Below are 20,857 nucleotides of genomic sequence, written 5' to 3' on the forward strand. Positions count from 1 at the left end.
GGTGTCAGTGGGTGCGGGATTTGCCTTGAAATTTTGACAGTGGCCATGTAAGGGGGTGTTACTAATTATGTAACGCTCTAGGGGTAGAGGAAGAGGGTACTGTGTTGAGTGAAATTTATATGGGGCCATGGTCCCCCAGAAAATACATTTCAATTTTTTAAGCTTGGGCAAGTAAGGGTTTCGACCTCCAATACCCTCCTGCACATGCACCCGATTCCTCTCAAAGATTATATGTCAAAATTACCAAATTTTAGACATAAAATCAGCAGATGGAAAGGAAAGATAGGATATGTTTTATTTAACGACGCACTCAACACATTTTATTTACGGTTGTATGGCGTCAGATGATTATTAAATCAATATGCTCTAACTTTGATGTCGTTAAACACACACCCCCCCCCCCCAACTTTACCCTTTCCAAACGAAAGAATATTTATTTGAATTTGTCGATTTTAACACGTAAAATTAAGAAGTGAAAATGTTCATTGTCTACTTTAGTATATTTCATTTAAAAAATATATACATGATTAATGTGTTACTAGTATACAAACTAAACTTTGAAAGTTCTACTAACACTTTATAAAATATTAATTCTGAAATAGGAAGGTACGATTGTTGATAATACGTTGTCAAGATCAAACCGGTTATAACGAAAGACTCTAGTACCGTATCCTCAACCGAATGTTCTTCGTACAGCGCAAGATTTCTCTTTTAATTTTTGGAGACGAACCCTACAATTTGAAATCGGCAAACGCACATGGTAACTGAAACTGACAACAGGCTGTCGTTTGTGCTTTGCCGAGCTATGGCGGCACAGGCGACGAATTGAGCATATACTTTTGACGATCTCCGTTCATAGCGAACACACACAAGTTTTTTAAAAGTACATTTGAGCTTGTATTTCATATTTGTACATGATGTTATAATATAGTAACCAGAGACTGTAACTTTAAATTCCCATGGGAGACAAATTCTTAAGTTCGAACCCTGCGTAGGGTATACTAATATACAGTAGTTATATCGTAGTCTGTGATAGTTATTAATTGTGTTTTATTGGTTTGTTTTTGTTTTTTTAAACAGATAATGGTCACTCGTTTGATAAGGTACTGTTTTTTGGACATGAGTTTACGCTGATTACCTTTGAAATTCTACTGTTTTGCACTGTCGATATGTTATGGAACAGCTACATATTGGCTGGAGTCTTGACGTATGTCATTTCAGAAGTAAGTATATTTTCATTAGGTAATAGTATACATTTTATCCCATTTTTATATGCCCATCTTTGATGGGTTGTATTATGTACGTCTATACAAACATACATTCTAACTTTTCTTGTCCAGAGCATATCTTCCTTTGATAAGGCATCAATTCATATAGGATCATAAAACCTTATATCCAAGTACAACATGGGATAACTAGGTGTTGTGTACCATAACTAGGTCAATGTGACATACTTTCACATATTACTGCACATCAGTAGTTGGTCCAAAACAGACTGTTAATCCATTGCACAAATTTCATATAATTATAATCCACTATCACACATAGCACATTATAAAATGTGTGTGTTTCTTTCAAACTCCTAATAGGCATATCATGGACCTAACTGGTACCATAGGCGTACATGCTACCATTTTTGTAGGGGAGGGGACAAGCTAGGTTTTGCCCGAATAAACAAAAATTCATCCGCAAGCTTCGCCAATTCACACAATTTGTAGATTAAAAAAATGTGTTCATACTCCAATGAAAAATAACAGACAATCCTTAATTAAATGTGATTAATAATTTAAATAATGTGTTTAAATAATTTAACCTTTTTTTTTCTTTTTTTCTTTTTTTTTTTTTTGCAGTTTGTTAGTATGGTCCGTGAAAGTGGAGGAAAGAGAAATATTGTGCGGAAGACACTGGTGGATAAGAGATTTTTGATTTAATCACACATTCAGTGCTTGCCATTCCTTTTGAAAACGGGTCAAATATTGTTTCACAATCGATTCAGAAATATCGCGGTCTGAGAGCCGTAATCTAGTTTCTTTTGAATACAGGTCAATATTGTTTCAGTGTCAATTCAGAAATATCACGGTCTGAGAGCCTTAATCTAGTTTCTATTGAATACAGATCAATATTGTTTCAGTGTCAATTCAGAAATATCACGGTCTGAGAGAGCCTTAATCTAGTTAAAAGCTGTAGCTTCTAATACAAAACCAACACCACTACAGCTTCCACCTCTGTACAAAGTTCGGCTAAATACACAATGTATTTAACTATTGACCTGTCTTGATTCATAAGAAGCTGATATCATGAAAGCGTAATTTGCATGTGACCTACATGTTGATTAGCCTATACATTACAATAAACATGTTAAAAAGGTGTTGCACTGTGAGAGAAAAAAAGTGGACAATATATTAAGAATGCTTAAATAATCGTTATTAAAACTGAGATCATTGTGCATGTAACTGACTTTCATAGACAGTTCTCATTGTCTGTTGTTTTTTGTGCATGATTGTCAGTAGAGTGATCTGCCCGTGTGATATTGGTACATGTTGGTTCATAGCCATTCCACTTGTAATAACTGTAATATCTCTTACATTGCCTTGACATATACATGTAGGTTATATACATTATCATGGCACTTAAGGGCAAGATTGCTGGCCTGTCCATCAGGGCTATATTTCCAGGAAAGAAATTTAAAAAAAACTGTAAAAAAATTAAGAATCAAAATAAATAAAATAAAGCGAACTAATTGCAGAAAGACATCACTGTGACCTTACTATGTGGAGTATGAGTTGAGCCTGTCTTGGTCAGGACTCATGTTGGTGTTTAAATCTGCATTTGTGGTACAATGGATGATCGGTTTTAAATACTTGTACTTCAGTATGTTTATTTTTTAAATATCCATGAGATTGGATTTAAATATCTGACGTGCTGTCAGTAGTATTTTTAATTAGCATTTTAACTATTTATTACTATGAAATCACTTTTATTTGTGGTGGTTAATTTGTGGATTAGTGCCATCAACAAAGTTAACAACGAAAATATAATACATGTAAACATATACAAATTTATGATACTACCTTTTTGATCCATAAACTTAAGTACCCAATGAAGTCTGTATTTAACAAAATCAAGAAAATTTAAACCCACGGAAATAAAGGATAAATTCACTGTATTTGTATAATTTGTATACTTTAAACTGAGTGCTAGAGTGAATTTGTTTTCTGTAACCATTGATTTATAATATTGCCACAAATGAAATTGTTTTAAACCATATTATGACATAATTTCTTTTACATTTGACCAAATACACACACAAAAAAAATATATAATGTTTAAATTTGTTTTTTGTAACGTGATTGATTTATAATATGGGCCACACATGAAATTGTTTCAAACCATATTATGACATAATTTCTTTTACATTAAACCACATACACACAAACACACATGCATGCACACACACACACACACATACACACACCCCTATAACTTTTACATTATTTGAAATGAAATTCTATATAGTTACAGAAAATATTTTCAAAGAAAAAATCTAATTTACTTTTAATATTTTTTATTAATACAAAATTTGTTTTTAACAAAAATAGTTTTAAGTTTGTTTTTAAAGTTGTGTACCAAAGATGTGTACAAATGTACTATAAGTAGCATTATTATGTAGTTTTATTCCAGATATTTGGGTTTGTATTTTAGAATGAAATCATTTTATTTGTACTCTATAGCTGATATTATTATGTTCATACACTTACATTATTGTTACTGAAAACCCAACTTCAGTAAAATTGTATTTGTATGTTACTATATTGCTAATATTCAGCATACATGTCACAAACTGAAAATATTAAAATTACATTTACCGGTAGTCTGAAGAATGTTAGCTTATTTTCTGGCTTATTTGTTGATTTTATTTTCCCACAAAATGCTCATTAAAACATTCCACCGGCTGTCAAACTGTAAACTTGCCTACAACATGATTATTGGTAGAGGGGGCATATTCTAATCTAAGCCATTGCTTTATTCATTAAATAATGCATTTCATACCCCTGCTCATTGACAACTTACTGTATGCACACTAAAATCCCCCCCCCCCCCTTCCCTTTCCCAGGTTTTACTGAGTGCTTTGACGTCAATAATATTGCAGACTTTCCAATGCAGGGAATGACGTAGCCAAAAACACATCAGGTGGCAGTACCAAAAGATTCGGGGCACAGTAATGGACTGTCTTTTTTGAGGTAGACAAACAGTGCATTTTCAGACTAGTAAGGGCATATTTTCATAATTTGCTGTGGGTGCAACTGCCACTTCCACCCCCACTCTTGCCACGATGCTAGGTATGGCCATGCAATCCATTTGCCCTTTAAAAAAAACCCCACCAGATTCTGTTTTGTTAGCAGTCATTTTTATCATTTGTCAGTTAATTTTATTAATATTAATTGTGTGGAAAATGAATTATTATGCTTGAAGTGAAATTAATTCCTTTATATCTTGAATATTCCAAGACAAGATAGACATGAACTTTCCTGGTTACATGTCCTTCAAATCAGTGTGCCTTCAGAGAGCACTGTGTATATTACAGTGTGTATTAGCCATCCGTCCATTTTTATACGTGTTCTATACATGTTTTATACTATGTGTCTTTTTTGCTTTTAACAAGTAGTGTGTAATCACGTGTATTCATATTTTATAAAGTCTCATAATTTACTCTACTTTTAAAAAATATAATTTAGATTATATAATTATGCAGTTCTCTGGTAATTAACTAGTTGTTTTTTTCTAAACTTACAGCTAAACATATAATAGTCAGATACTCATTTGAATTGTTCGTGTGGATCCAATTTCACAAAATAACGTAGTTTCACTGTCAGTATAATATTTTATTATTAAACCTGTTATGTGTTTGACATCTACTTAACACAGAAATTATTGATCAGGAAAGAAAATTATTTTTGTATATTTTAAACTATGTTATTACATGTACATGTATAAGAAATTAATTTTTTCAATTATAAATTTACAGTACATTTTATATGCAAAACATAAGTTTATGAATTTTGTGAAATTTGTCTCTCTATTTTCATTTTGTTAAAATATATTTATTTCCATTACAAAGAAATGGGATCAGTAAGCAGGCAAAGATCTCTGTCGGTTCCTATCTCTTTGTTTTTGTTTTTTTAATCTTGAAATTATTACACTCCAAGTGTTTGGGAGGGACTGAAAAAGATATCTGAGGCTGGTCAATAGATCTGTACATTTTACAGACCGGTAGATGTACCGGAAAAACAACATTACTGGCAAGAATAATTTTATTCTCATGCCACTGCTGATGTATAGTAGTAGTATTTTATTTAAGGACCATCCACATTTGCTTACAAATCATATGCTAGAGGGGAGGAACTTAATATCAGCGTTTGGTTTTTGCAGACAAAAATGTTAATTATAATTTTGTACAAAATCATCACGATTAAAATATTCCTTACAAAAACATCATTTTTGATGTACGCTTTTAGGAGAGGTGAGGTAGTACGAATTGATCTGTTTAACAGTTTCTGTTTCGTTTTTGATCCTGCTATACATTGTTAAATCAGTACAGGTTTGTGCAGTTTTGTGCATTCAATTCTTCCTTAATTCTCATGGATCTATTATGAAGTAGTTTAGTACCCGTAAGCCTACAAGTAGTTGTAGTCTTTCTAAATACTATTAATTTAAATGTAAGTTTAAATGTACATGTGTATATATAATAAATTATTTTTATACTTTGTTGAGTTTTGTATTCATATTTGTGCTATAGTTGGAACACCATTAAATATCCAAAGATGAAGAACATGCATGCACAACTGCACACTGACACAGGCATACACAAGAACCCAGACGTGCACAAATACACAACTGTATTGTTTGGACATCTTGAGTTGAAACTAATTCCGCAATATGAACTAATTTTATTCAGCAAAACATCAAAACCATGATTCCCACATACAGTCCCTTTAAATGTCGGTACCCGGTACAGAACGAACCTCTAAATAATATATATATATAATGTATATGTGTGTATATATAATATATATATGGGTTGGGGGATACATTTTTAAATACCGTAAATAACATTAAAATAAAGAAACACTTTTTTAATTAATTTTTTAACTTTATAATTTGGCTAAAGGTTTCCTGACCAAAACATTAAATAATTTATTTGAATATTTAGTTTTGAATTGATAAATGTTTGGGGGATAACATGACCCCACCCCCTTCTCTGACTGTCTAGGTGTCACTGTCTCTGTCTCTCTCTGTCTCCCCCTCTATTTCCGTCTCTTTCGAGAGTTAAAGGTCCACAATCATGGCACATTATTAATACACAGTATATAAAACAAATACATAAACATTACAGTATTAAAAATAAAAAACAAAAATACCATCCCAGTTATTAATAAAAGTGACTTTTTGTAAAAGGCTTGGGGGAAAAACCCACTGCTCAGATCTGTGACGTAGCATCAGGCGTTCTGTTAGTAGGTCAACATACCGACAGCAGCATTGATTGTTCGAAAAACAGCTGATTCTTAACAGACGCTAGTTTGGACATGTTGGTCTTAACACATTTGTACATCTACTCTAATGGTACCTCGATTGGTGAGGACATGGTATGTAAGCACGTTAACCAAGTTACCTACCTATCTGTGAAAAGCAGGACACAAGTTCAGTCCCGACTTTTGAAAGTGAGATATTAACATTTGACTAATAAAAAAGATATGTGTTCAGATCAGAACGCATTTAAAACAACAAGCAGAATAAATAACATTATTTGATTGATTAATATCACATAAAATAGGGATCTGAATTTATTGTCTTAGACAGATCGGTATGATGCAATGCAGGTATGAACACATACAAATAATAATACGATTTATCTTGCTACTTACACCCTGTTACTACAGGTGTTGTTCACTGTTTGTTAAGCATTCAAAGAGGCGCCATTATTTCATAACACTTTCTGTGGTGTCCTAATTTCCGGGGAAGTACAGGTATTGTTAAAAGGTGACCACTGGCAGATAGTAGGTATGATCGCGTGCCGGTGTAGACTGAGCTAATTAATACATGAAAGGTTCTTTTGTTCTTGAATTTGCATCCGAAGTCCGGAATAGAAGGCATCCGGTGTCAACAGATTTTTTGTTTCCTAATACATTAACGGTAGCTGAACGGGACTTAAAAGTGTTCCGGTTTACACATAATGCCGGTTTAGATAGATGCCGGTTTGGACAGAGTCCACTCACTCACTCACTCACTCACTCACTCACTCACTCACTCACTCACCCACCCACTCACTCTCACTGTGTATATGTGTATGTGTTTATATATTGTGTGCGTGCGTGTGTGTGTACATACGAACTTTGTGTGTGTGTGTGTGTGTATGTGTATATATATACGCACGCACGCATGCACAAAAGTTTTGTATTTAATTATGAAATACAAGCCCCATATTTTTTTTAATATCGTTCTAGGCTTGGTACCCTTCACTGTCGTAGGCAGGATTTTATATTGGGATGGGGGGGGGGGGGGGGGGAAGGAACCCACACTATGTATATAATAGGCCTACATGTGTATATATGATTTTATAAAATGTATTAGTTTAAAAAAAAAAAATTGATGGGGGTGGGGTTGGGTTCCCGTAGGCCCCCTCCCTACACCACTGCTGGGACGGCGCATGGCCTAACACTTTTCAAAGAGGCACTTTTGTGGGTTATATTTGTTGTATCTGTGAAAATGTCCTCAATTGAATTTGAATGAAAAGTCTTACCACTATTTTTTATGCTGCCGCCCCTGCTTTGGTACCCTCACCGCCTCCTCACCCTCACCCTTTTGAGCTCTAGTTTAGCTCGTGCTCGTCGTGGTTTCTTGTTTGCTGTATCATGCGCAATCGTAGAACATGTGCCGGTGGGGATACAGGCTTGGAACAGATATGTTAAAAGAAATAATAATTTAACAATAGGTGTCATATTTATCGACCAGCTTAAATAATTGTCGTAATCCTCAGTGATGAAGTGGTCACTGCAGATCCTATCCCATCGTGATGGTCCTTTCCATTAAGCATGGGTTCTGTTAGCCCGAGTACTCTGACTGTAAGAGAGCTAGACGGACATTTGGACATAAACATGCTCTCATTACAGTCAGAGACCAACCTATGTCTTTTTTTGGCAATTCCTGACTACCAAAGGGTAGGCAACGAGTCCCGCTCTAATACCACAACAATCTTATGTTTGACGTCAAATACCTTTACATCAATCATTTTCGAGTTAAGTGATACAAAAAAATCCACATATTAATCACTAATACACATACTACAGAAAGAAACCCGATAGCACGCACATTCAGCTACGCTTCGTGACACTCCGTCGCAACAATTGCAAAGCTCGGCGATCTATTTCGAGACTGGGCGATTCCGCCTTGTGCAGCAGTTACAGGGGTCATCTCATAAGAGGAGGCAGTACGTAGCACATACTTTTGCCGTATCCTGTCGATAACACCCCAAATGTATCCTTCAAATTCAAAATGGAATCAATAATGTGTAATTGTTTTGGTTTAATGACGTAATGAAATCCAAATTCATCCAAAACGGCATTAGCCAACTCTTCCATGTTGTAACTTCGCTTGATATGAGACGGCCCCTGTAACTGCTGCACAAGGCGGAATCGCCCAGTGCGCGATCACGTGGTCTACGTCTCGAAATAGATCGCCGAGCTTTGCAATTGTTGCGACGCAGTGTCACGAAGCGTAGCTGAATGTGGGTGCTGTCGGGTTTCTTTCTGTAGTATGTGTATTAGTGATTAATATGTGGATTTTTTTGTATCACTTAACTCGAAAATGATTGATGTAAAGGTATTTGACGTCAAACATAGGATTGTTGTGGTATTAGAGCGGGATTCGTTGCCTACCGTTTGGTAGTCAGGAATTGCCAAAAAAAGACATAGGTTGGTCTCTGACTGTAATGAGAGCGTGTTTATGTCCAAATGTCCGTCTAGCTCTCTTACAGTCAGAATACTCGGGCTAGGGTTCTGTTTAAGAGCCACTTCCATGCAAACCCTGTGATTGTGAGTTTGTTTAAAAACTGCTGCTTTGATACATCCAAATACTAAACAATGGTTCACCATATTTTACATTTGAAAACTATCTCCAAAAGAATATTTCATCCATACAATTCAATAATAAAATTTTCGCGTTTTAAAAATACACGTGTTCCACCTTTCCAGTAAAATGTCTGAAAGGCTGCGAATCACACTTTCATGTTATGCCGGTTAGCGCGTCACGGGGTCACGTTACTTGGTTCTTCGAGTCGACAGGCGTTTTGGCAAGCGATGAGAAAAACGCGACTTTTTATTGCGAATATATTAAAAACGGGTAAATTTTTAAAAAATTATTTTATTGATACTTCATATATATTGTAAAAGGTATACGTAGATGCCAAACAATAGTGAATTAGGTTTTTGATAAATGTTGACCTTTAAACGTTTGTTTAACACTATACTTGAGCACATTGATTAATTAATCATCGACTATGGGGTGTCTAATATTTAGTTACCCAAGTCTTCAGAAAAAAAAAAAAAATCCGCTACTGTACATGTTTCCATTAGCAGCGAGGGATATTTTACATGTTCCCACAGGTCGGACAGCACATACCACCACCTTTGCTACATGCTAGTCGTGGCGAGTTGTGTTAATCACGTTTTAGAGCAGTTACATAATAAATAAATAAATAAATAATAAATAAATAAATAAAATACGGTACTTTAAAAAAGATATGAAAAAATAAATTCGCATTTTAGCTCCAAACATTTAGCATCCAACAGGAAGTTGGGTCTCAGTTATTTGCCCTTGGTGTGCTGAAAGACCTTTACAGGATTTCGTTTGGTGTATTTTTTAGTTTGCATTTCCGTGCAAATAGCAAATGTATAATGTTTCGTCTGCATTAGCAAAATTAACTCTTGCACAGCAAGGTTGTACAAAATAATTGTAAATTGTTATCATCAATTATATTGAAAAGGTAAAGCAAGAAACATTTCTCCTTTAGTAGTTTTACACTTGATCAAGTTGATGTTAAAGTTTTCTGAGTTTACCTAGTTCATCAAGATAAACGTCTCCGGCACGATATTTATTATTGTGATGTTTATTGCTGTGCCGTAACGTTTATCCATTGGATCGAATTTTCCATTTGCAATCACGATTTAATAAAATCAGGCATATGTGCTTTATTTAAGAGCCTCAACACGTACAACAACATATTTTAATAAATTTTAGACAAAAATATTAAGTACAATACCTTTGGTAACCTTTCCAGGATTAGATGTTTGAAGATGACACATTTAAACATTTGAAAACTATTTTTATCCTGGCACATCGAAAATGCGGAATGAAAATTTTGCGGAACGAGAATTATTCGTATCAAGCATTTTACGTAAAAAGAAATATTGCGGAACTGAATGGAATTGATTATTAAATTTATTGATTTTGTTATTTTTGTTTCTACATATGTGCTTTGTGTGGGTTGCATTATATGCATTGTTAATAATATTATCACATTAAAGTTTTGGGGTGTATTATTCTTTTTTATTATTATTAAAAAATAATGATTGTTAGTACAGGTCATTACTTATTTTAAGGCCTTCATTTATTTACTTTTTCCAAAATTATTATTTCCTTTAGTAATTGTTTTTAAATATTATTATTACAGGCCATTGCTTACATGTGTTTCAAAAGTTTTTTTCTTCTTTTTTTTTTTTCTCTTCTTTTTTGTTTTAATTTCATTTCTTTTTTTTAGCTATAATTACTGGTCATTAGTTATTTTAGAAGTTTTATTCAGTTAAATTTAATTGTTATTATTAATTTATTATCAATTAATTGATTTTTAAACAATATTATTCATTAATTAAGTTTATTTATTTATTATTATAAAACGTGATATTCCATTAAATATCGTGGAATAAACTCGTGAACCCGAGACGAATAATAATAAAAATAATCCGATTCCACCAACAGTTTTCAATCACATTTTAAATATGCTCACAATGGCCGGCGGGAATATTCGAGATTTTGTTCGTAACTGAAAATTGGATTAATGCAGGATTACTATTTGGACAAACTGTCTATTTATGCGTAAAACGTGACTCGGGAAGTTTTCTTTATACAGGAAGTGTTTATATTTATTGGTACATCTCATATTTCGCCACGAAATAATTAATTCCATGGTTGTATCGATTCCGCCTGAAATCTGGGCGGAAACTGCACGCTTGTTTTTGCTGTTGAAGTTGTAAACATCGGGTCCAATAAATGTCAAAATGTTAAAAAACGGACCGTAGATGTTTACCTTGGTGAACTAGAGTTTACCCTGATTGTTTTATTTTAGTGTTACAACCAGTGTCCCACGACTGGTATCAATGGCTATGGTATGTACTGCCCTGTCTGTGGGAGAATGCTTATGGAATGTCATTTGCTAATAGAAATATGTAGCAGGTTGCCTCTGAACAGCTGATGACTACTTGTCAGAATTATGAAATGGTTGACATCCAAAAGCCAGTGGCTAATTAAACCAAACTTTAACTTTATCCAGTTTTTATTTATCTATTGAATATGAATGTTTTTAGTACATACATGCACACGTACTTTACCATGTCCTGTCATATTTCATGTTTAATCTATTAGTAATTTTGTAATTTCTGTCATATGTTGCATCATGCAAAACTGTTGACAGGATACGTATCCAAAAGCTTACCGCCTTGTGCAGCACCAGCTCTACACAGGATGGTTCTGCACAGGACGGTCATGTGATGTGTATGGGTCATCGCAGCCAGTGCTACATGGGACGGCGCCACCCAGTACACTCATTATGTGTGTTCTGTCAGTCTATATCAGTATTTTACTGTCACTATAGACATACAGTATTATGTGTATTATCAGTATTATCATACATTTCAATGAGCTAATGGACATTGCTAACTTTAGACAATATGAACGTTTGTCTACTGTATACAGACACGTCGTTTTTGTAGATCAAATTTAATTCACTATTACTAATAGAGGAGTGATATCTGTGTAAAATACTGTGTACAATCAATGAGAGAGAGAGAGAGTGTGAGAGAGAGAGTGAGTGAGTGAGTTCTGCAACGTACATGGACCAGTAACAGTTTCCACCCTCCAGTTAAAACTGTGCTTTTGTGTTATGAATCCAGTAGACTTGTACATTGTTACCTACCCCACTTCTGGTACTCACACTGTGTATAATGACCTATAACCACCCACTCACCCACCCACCCCTCTGGAAGCACTTGGACTACTTTATTGATGATCACAGTTAATTAAATTAAATAAACAGTGAAACAATCATGGAGAACAATATCAGTTTATTTATGTACATAATTATATACAGAAACAATATACATCAAACACAATGCATACCGAATAGGCAGGAATGTTTAGTTACTACATATTGTCCTGTCACTTGTGTTTTGAAAGGAAATGTTTTATTTAATGACACACTCAACACATTTTAATTATGGTTATATGGCGTTATACATGTGGTTAAGGACCACAGAAATACTGAAACTTACACTTTTCTTATCCATAACAGATACCTTTATATCTATACCTATATATATATATATATATCTGTATACATATATACACATGAAGCACAATAGTACTTAATTAAATTCATTTAAATTATATACAAGGTTAATTACTTGCAGCCTGACACGAAAAACCCAGTAGAAAAACCTTTTTAAAAAGGTAAAAAAAAAGTACTGGGAAACGTGTTCTCTCATCGAATGTTGGACAAGTATAGCTTGAGCGATTAAAGCTCACATTTGTATGCCTAGAAGTTAATTAAAGATATGGTTTAAACAATATTTATTCCCAATTACTACACCACAGTATTCATTTCATCAAACACAATACATCGCCCGGGCTTACCTCAAGAGCGTATTGTAAGCAGAGAAATTCTATCAAAAAACACCTCAGGAAGAAGTTTGGAAAACGTGTGATTGGTCTGAACATCCAATACCGGCCAAATTCCACAAAGATGGGGTTAATTTCAACAAGAAAGGAACCAGCCGGTACTTTTTTTAAATTACGGAGAGTGTTTGCAGGTTTCTGATTGACACAAGTGACTTGAAATTACATATCAATTTGTTTTAACAGTAAAGTCATATTTTAAATATCAGAATGTGTTTTGTTGCATTTTTCTTAGTGTCTGTCTAATGGGGAAAAGTAAAACAAAAAAATGTGGGTGGCAAAGTTGAGGTTTTATGCTGTTACATGTATATCCATAAAGTGGGAATTTAAAATAGGGGGGATTTGAAGGCAGGTGCTGTCCTGTGTACCCATGCACACATGTTTACCACCATATCTAAGTATGAAAAATACTAGACCGCCCTGTGTAGGATTGTCCTGTACAGAGCCGTCATCACTATATATATTTTTTAATACTCACACATGCACATGTTATACATATACACATATATATTTTATTGAGTATTATCCACAGTATACATATATTTTCTTTATTATTACTGAATTCTCCCCTCAAATCTCAAATCTCTACCTTTAATTACCATTACATTTTCTCCACTTTTTTCCAGACATAAATTGTGTAAAAACAATTACAATTGACATAGATTCCACATATTAGACTGAAACCATATCACCTGTATCAAATTTGCTAAGATCTCTTAGGGCAAAACTTGTTAAATTTTTCACCACATGTCATTTTGCTTTTTTATGGAATACTCTTGAAGAGGGGTGAAAGTTTCTGAAATATCTGACATAATTAATCTGATGTCATGACAATTTCATTAGACCTTAGCACATGTCATAATGCTGTTAGATTGCGTGATATCGATCTACCCCGCTTAAATAGTATTCCATAAAAATGAAAATGGCAACCAGAAAAATATTGCACAGGCTTTTTGTCCTAGGAGATCTCAGTGAAGTCAGTGTAGGTGCAGTGTGCGATTTTGAGCAGAGTCCGGGAGCTCAAGGCTCACAAAAATCATATAGGACTGTCTAGCTTGGCTAGCATATGAGCCTGCATGGCTCGTAAAAATTATTTGTACAAATTACGATGATTCTTAGAAATGACACAGTCAACATATATCCCAAAATCCTGAGAAATCACAGTGTTGAATAGCAATCTTTTCCATGGTTTCATGCAAAATATTTAGCAATCTTCTGTTCTACTGGACATGCACAGCAGGGCTTGCTGGGTTGGTGGCGACCTCTAAAGATTTGCAGAGTCGTTATGACACTTAATTGTTTTAAACCAAAATCGCTGACTGAGGTGACATGGTTATAATCTAGCATGTGGAATCTGTGACATTGTAATGTAGTTTTTTTCATGATCTATATTTGGACAAAGTGTGGGTACAATCTCACTGGCATACATGTAGGAAGCGGGTTGGGGGAGGGACAAGGATGTAAAAGTGTGTAAATATGAAATTGTGCCCCCTCACTTTTTGGCACCTTCCTACGCCACTGAATCTAATGGTTGAGTGCATCATTAAATAAAACATTTCTTTCTTTCTTTCTGAATCTAATGGTAATTAAAGGTAGGAGAGTAATTTATTGTAGTTGTTAACAATGTTGTTCAGACTTCATTTGTTTTGTATGTCCTAGTAAATTAAAAAAAACAATGTATAAGCTAGAGGTGTGATTGGGACTTTATTATAAATAGAAACTTTGCAGTTTTTTGTTTTGCATGAGTAAACAATGTTACAGGAGGAAACATTGCTGTTTTAAAAAAAGTATCATGCAATATAACAAGTATTATCTCTCACACTATAGGTACATGGATATGTTGTTTAATTTGCAGATTCGCAGCGAACCTAATTCAGAAAGTCTGCAGACATTATTGCATTTGAGTTGAGTACAATGTTTGGAAAACTGGTAAGACAATTCCGTTACAAACTGGCCTCAATGACCTATTGGTTAAGCCATCAGTATTAAAGGTGCTGTATCAGAGCAGGAAACATTTTGTCAATTGAAATTGATGGGCAATTACTGTTTAATGTTTTAAAATTGTGCAGGGATCTCTGAAACTTGCATAGCGTGTGATACTGAACAAAATGTTCCTGGCATAAGAATTTACAAGTGCTATATATTTTGCTGTTTTTACATTCTTTTGTAACAAATAACTATAAATTAATTGATCCCATGGCCACTCATAATCCTTGCATAAATAACTTAGGAATATCGAAATTGTATAATGTGCTTTTACCTGTACATTGTGTAAACAAATTTGTGATTAGTAGATTAGTACAAAGTTGTACATGTAGATTCCCTCTTATTACATCATCGTGAACCAGGGCTGCTAGATTATGGTACCCCACTCCCATGGCTAGTGATATTCAATGTTGGGCTAGTAAATAACTACTATTGCCATGCCCAACGGCTACAAAATGTTTTTGTCAAATGTTGCAGTTAAGTCTATTTTGTATATATGAATATCCTGCCCCCACCCTAACCCCCAAATGTTAGTGTTTTTAAGGTTTATCGGACTCTTTAGGTGACATTTTTTATTGTTACTCAGGGCTTGTAGAATTTTTATAAAATCCAGTAGCCATGGGATCAGTGATTTAAAAAATTTACTAGCCATGATTAAAAATTTACGAGCTCTACTTTACTTTAAGTTAATTCAGTTTTATTAAGTAATAGTAATAATTAGATGTGTCACCTAAAGAGGGAGATAGAGCTTAAAACACTAACATTGGGCGGTTGTGGGGGGGGGTCTAGGATATTGATATTTACAAAATAGACTTAATTGCAACATTTGACCAAAATAAATTCACTAGCCATCTGGCATGGCAATAGTAGTTATTTACTAGCCCAACATTGAATATCACTAGCCATGTGAATGGGGATACCATAATCTAGAAGCCCTGTATTACTATTATTTAGTAAAATTGTATTAACTTAAGTAAAGTAGGGCTAGTGAATTTTTAATCATGGCTAGTAAATTTGTTTAATCACTGATCCCGTGGCTAGTGAATTTTATAAAAATCCTAGAACCCCTGTGAACAAATGTTGCGAAATCAGTGAATATACAAAAATCCGACAAGTTGACTGGATAAGGCTGTCGGAGACGGATGAGAGACAATAAGACAGTAAACTTGTTGACAATATCCACTGGCATGATGTTACAGATTATTCGCCTCAACTGTATGCGCCCAATTCTGTTGGTTGTAAACTGAATATTTCCCTATCAGTGGGTTTTTTTCTATAAATAAATTAAATTGTTTGGTGTTATTTTTTATGTACAGGGGTGTGAGGACCCGGGAGAGGGGTCTAGACTGTGGCAACTGATATCTGTTTTCACAGACAAGTTCGTTTAGTCATATATCTATACACTGTCAGGTAATAACATGTCACATGGAACCAGCTTTTGCACTCCATTTTTTATGATGCCAGGTGATTTTGGTTTAAGCAATCTTATGCAATAAACATTTTGGAAATACCAATATGCTTGTTAATCTCATGTTTATAATTTTATATAACTGAACTGTAATTATTGTAACCTTGCGAGATCACATAATGATATGTACATGTGCTTGCATTGGTCTTTAATATTATGAACTTTGTTCTGCATACACGTTCTCTCTTTTTTCTTCTAGATTTCGTTTTTGATTGGGGCATATGCTGGGATATATGCTGATCAACATTATAAGGTGGGTAAGCATGGATGACACACAAAACACCTCATTCCAAATAGCTGTATTCTATCTGATAGCAGCTTGCTCACTTTAGCAGCACCATGCCTTATTTTGTATGATTGCTAAATTAACATGATAAACAGCAATAGAGTGACAGTTGATTAGGTACAAATTATGTTACAAGTTGTTTCACAATTAGATGATTGTGCTTTTAAAGATTGGTGTTATGGGAATCTTACTGGAATCTTGTGGATTTTTATTTGCAATATTACCAGAATTGAATTCTGATAAATGAAAAAAAAACCCTCAAAGAGCCTGATGCAGTGGGCTATTTCTCATTCCAGCCAGTGCACCACAACTGGTACATGTATATCAAAGGACATGGTATGTGCTGCCCTGTCTGTGAGGTGGTGCATATGAAAGACCCCTTGCTACTAATGGAAAAATGTAGCAGGTTTCCTTTCTAAGACTATGAGTCAAAATTACCAAATTTTTGACATCCAATAGCCAGTGATGAATAAATCAATGTGCTATAGTAGTGTCATTAAACAAAACAAACTTTTAACTTTTCATGATGCTTGCTTGTTTTCTTTTCAGATGCCAAGAATAGACAACCCGCAGGATATGTGGGCCCGACTGAAAGTGGTCATGGACGACTACAAGAAGGAAAACCCGGGACCCAAATCTGACTAACGGTTAAACTAACAGGCTGTGACCTGTTAAACTAACAGGCTGTGACCTGTTAAACTAACAGGCTGTGACCTGTTAAACTAACAGGCTGTGACCGTATAGTTTACATATCCTTTGTGGGTAATCCTGACCAGGCTGGAAATGTGTGTGACCAAAATAACAATGTATTACTACATACAATCATGTACATTGTATATTCTGGATGGTTTTTCATCATCCGATACAAAATGAAGAAGATGCATTTTAGCCTTTGTTGAGCAGCTACATCAGGAAGTATTACACAATCTGCTAAAACTAGTGGTTGTTTAATGCAGGTTATTTTGTACTGTAGTGGCTGCTTTACACAGTTTTTTTTTATTAATACAGGCCGAATTTCACTACATGTTTTGTATATCAGATGACTGGGAGACCATTATAGTAGCAGACATGGATTCAGTGAGACATGAATGTCACTTCCATTCAATTTCTGTTTGAAAAATTTGCATGGTTAAGAATGAAATGGTTTTAGCTTGATATCCTGTAACACCTATGTACCATTTGAAAAATTTGGGATATACCGTATTTCTTCTAATAAGCTCCAAGCCTTCAATAGGCGTAGGGTCTGTAACAGTTTGTAACAAAATAAACACCAGGCCTCCAATAAATGCTGGGTAAGACAGCTCAAAAATTATTAATCCCTGGCCTCTTTCAGCAATGACGTTGACACTAGACACTTTACATCGACAAATAATATTAATATGTTCATTGTTTTGTTGAAGTTTAAAGTTTTGTTACAGTTAAAGTTTAAAAATAACTAAAATTGTAAGTTTGTAGTTTTTAGCTTTAATTTCTAAAATTTGTTTTAAAAAATTAAGTCCGGGTCTCCAGTAAGTGCCGGGTCTGCGACCATTTTGAAATGAATAAACGCCCGGGTGCTTATTAGAGGAAATACGGTATCATCCGATGAGAAACAAGGGTTTAAAAAAATAAAAAAAATAAGGTGGTACAAGAAATATTGACATTGGACACAATACTATGACTGGTATATCAAAAGCTGTGCTGTTCTGTCTGTGGGAAAGTGCATATAAAAGATCTCGTTGCTAATGGGGAAAATGTAGCAGGCTTTCTCAGAAGACTGTCAGAATTATGAAATGTTTGACATTCATTAGCAGACGATTAATTAATCTGTGTAGTCCAGTGGTGTTTATTGTCACATATGTGTGCATAATAGTTGGGATATAGGGGGTGGGGGTGGGTGGAATAAAGTGCTTGTTGAGGTATGGTGTGTTATAAGATTGATTGCCGTTAATGGAATCTAGGATTTCGTTTTGCATCTTAAACAGTGCCTCATAACAAGACTAATATGTGCTGCCATGTATGGAAAACGTCATGTAAAAGAGCCCTTGCTGCATTTAATGGGAGTAGCGTACACAATGTATGTGGTGGTAGCGGGTTTCCTCTTTATCTATAGTCCTTCCCAGCAGTAAGGATCATTTTCTTACTGTGGTATGTACACATGCTATTTATTGCTGAACTGATTGTTTTTAAAACTGCACACAAAAAAAGAGTGATTTCTTTTGTTATTTCCAACATTTTCTCTTATGTCAAATCACATTGAAATTTATGTACAAAAAAATCATTGTTAAGGGAGGCTGGGAAGGACTATAGACCAAGTATCAAAATGTTTACTCAATTCTGTCCAATTCTGTCGGTCGTTCACTGAAGATTATTCAATACAAATTAAAAAAAATTATACTAGTAAATTTAATTATTTGGTTGTAAATTTTTATGGTCATATAGTTTAGGGTATATTTACTTTTTAAAACAAAACTTATTTAAAAAATTTGGCCATTATGGTAGCATAGCACCTTTAAATCCTGCTCAATTAATGTGTGTTAATCTGTTTGGGTTTTTAAAATATATTTTTAAAAATTAAGATAGTACAAATGAAAATATTTTGCCTTACATGTAGATACACGAGAAAATGATATTTGAAACCCTGAACTCATATATGTTGCATAGTTTATAAGATGAGTTTACATGTATCTTGAAATATTAGTGAAATATTTATATCATGGAGTGAACAGATGATGAATAAAATATGAGTTTTTCAGTTTCGTCTAAGAGTACAGAGATGATGACAAGATTAATTAGGTTATCCTGCTTTAAGAAAAAGTACGTGGAAGAAGATTATAGACACAGTGAGACCTGTCAAAACTGCATCATGCTGGGCACCTAATATTTATCCGATTTACCCAGTGTTCAGTGAAAATTTGTGACCATGAAACTTGGCCGGTTTTGACAGGTTTCCAGTTTGTTCAGGGTCCGGTTTAGACATCGTTCACTGTATATTTATTTGAAGTCTGTTTTGAAAGAGAGATTTTTCTAATATAGTCCGTAACATTTAGTTATAATTAAAAGTTAATGTTTTGTGAATAATTTTTGTATGGTTTAAGAGAAGCTTCCATTTTTATTACCCCATTTTTTTAGCTCCATAAACTATACCTTGAAATGGGGATATAGGACTTCTAATTTTCGGAAATTATATGGCTTCAGATTACACTTATCTTCCCATTTGGTTGTCCAAAATCCGGAAATTGGTCCGCATAAGTAGTCTGCTGTTTGACTGTGATTATTTCATGGCAGACAGCTATGAAGTGACTGAAATGACAAGGGAGAGCATGTAGTTTGTAAACATGTGTAACTTGCTGACATTGAAGACTTGTTTGTGGTAATTCCGGCCCATGCAAAAGTAGTGCTTTTTGTGTAAAATGGGTGTACTCCAGCCAGGTTTAGAGGGTGTGTTTGTTTAAACCAATATGCTGGGAGAAAGAGCTGGACAACAGGGGTTGTCCTTTTCAGGGTATGTGTCCCCCAGGCAGGCAAAGGTACATACAAAAATCCACGGGCCTGCTGATATTAATAAAAATGTTATAGCCACTAAGCCTATATAGAAACATAATATTAGCGAAATTAATTGTGGTCTGTGGCCTGATATGTTAGTTTATCTATGTGTGATTCTTCATATTTAAAAAACAACCCCAAAACAACCATATCCTTTTATAACAAAATTATTACCCCAACAACTTCCATTTTCTTTTCAGTTGCACCCCGTCCCAAATAAATTCCTGTGTCTACCTCTGGTTACTGTGATACCAAATCTGTCAATAAATACAACTCGAGGAATCTAGAACAAAATGTGACTCAGTAGAAATAGGATCTGAAGTGGGGGGATCTCTAGTGTGTGTGTGGGAGGGGAGGGCATAGGACCAGACAAATACATTTTCGTCTTAAAGTGCCTGATATCCCAGCCTCCCCCAACCCTCGGTTCCTATGAACCTGTACAGCATATTATGCACAAGGACACTGTCCAGTATACACAGGTTATTTTTATAACAAGTGAACTTGATGATGTATTGTTGTGACTACCAGTAATCAATATTCAACAACAAGGTGTGTTTGAAGTATGTATCTAGGTTTGTGTGTGGATTTTT

The 20,857-nt window shown here is 34.5% G+C and overlaps 1 protein-coding gene and 1 long non-coding RNA gene across 2 annotated transcripts in view; both read left to right on the plus strand.

Moving 5' to 3' along the window:
- Positions 1-3,469, plus strand: part of LOC121388907 (meckelin-like) — a 68,647-nt gene extending 65,178 nt beyond the window's left edge. Inside the window, exons 21-22 of the mRNA XM_041520446.1 lie at positions 1,081-1,223; positions 1,851-3,469. Coding sequence (XP_041376380.1) covers positions 1,081-1,223; positions 1,851-1,931 — 224 coding nt within the window. The 3' untranslated portion in view covers positions 1,932-3,469. The remainder of the gene's footprint in view (positions 1-1,080; positions 1,224-1,850) is intronic.
- Positions 3,470-9,869: 6,400 nt separating this feature from the next.
- Positions 9,870-19,476, plus strand: LOC121388139. The gene is made up of 4 exons (XR_005959937.1): positions 9,870-10,039; positions 14,858-14,931; positions 16,656-16,709; positions 17,292-19,476. It is a non-coding gene; the product is annotated as an uncharacterized LOC121388139 (long non-coding RNA).
- The last annotated feature ends 1,381 nt before the right edge of the window (positions 19,477-20,857 follow it).

Source organism: Gigantopelta aegis, chromosome 14 (genome assembly GCF_016097555.1).
Source record: "Gigantopelta aegis isolate Gae_Host chromosome 14, Gae_host_genome, whole genome shotgun sequence".
In the NCBI taxonomy this organism is placed as follows: domain Eukaryota; kingdom Metazoa; phylum Mollusca; class Gastropoda; order Neomphalida; family Peltospiridae; genus Gigantopelta; species Gigantopelta aegis.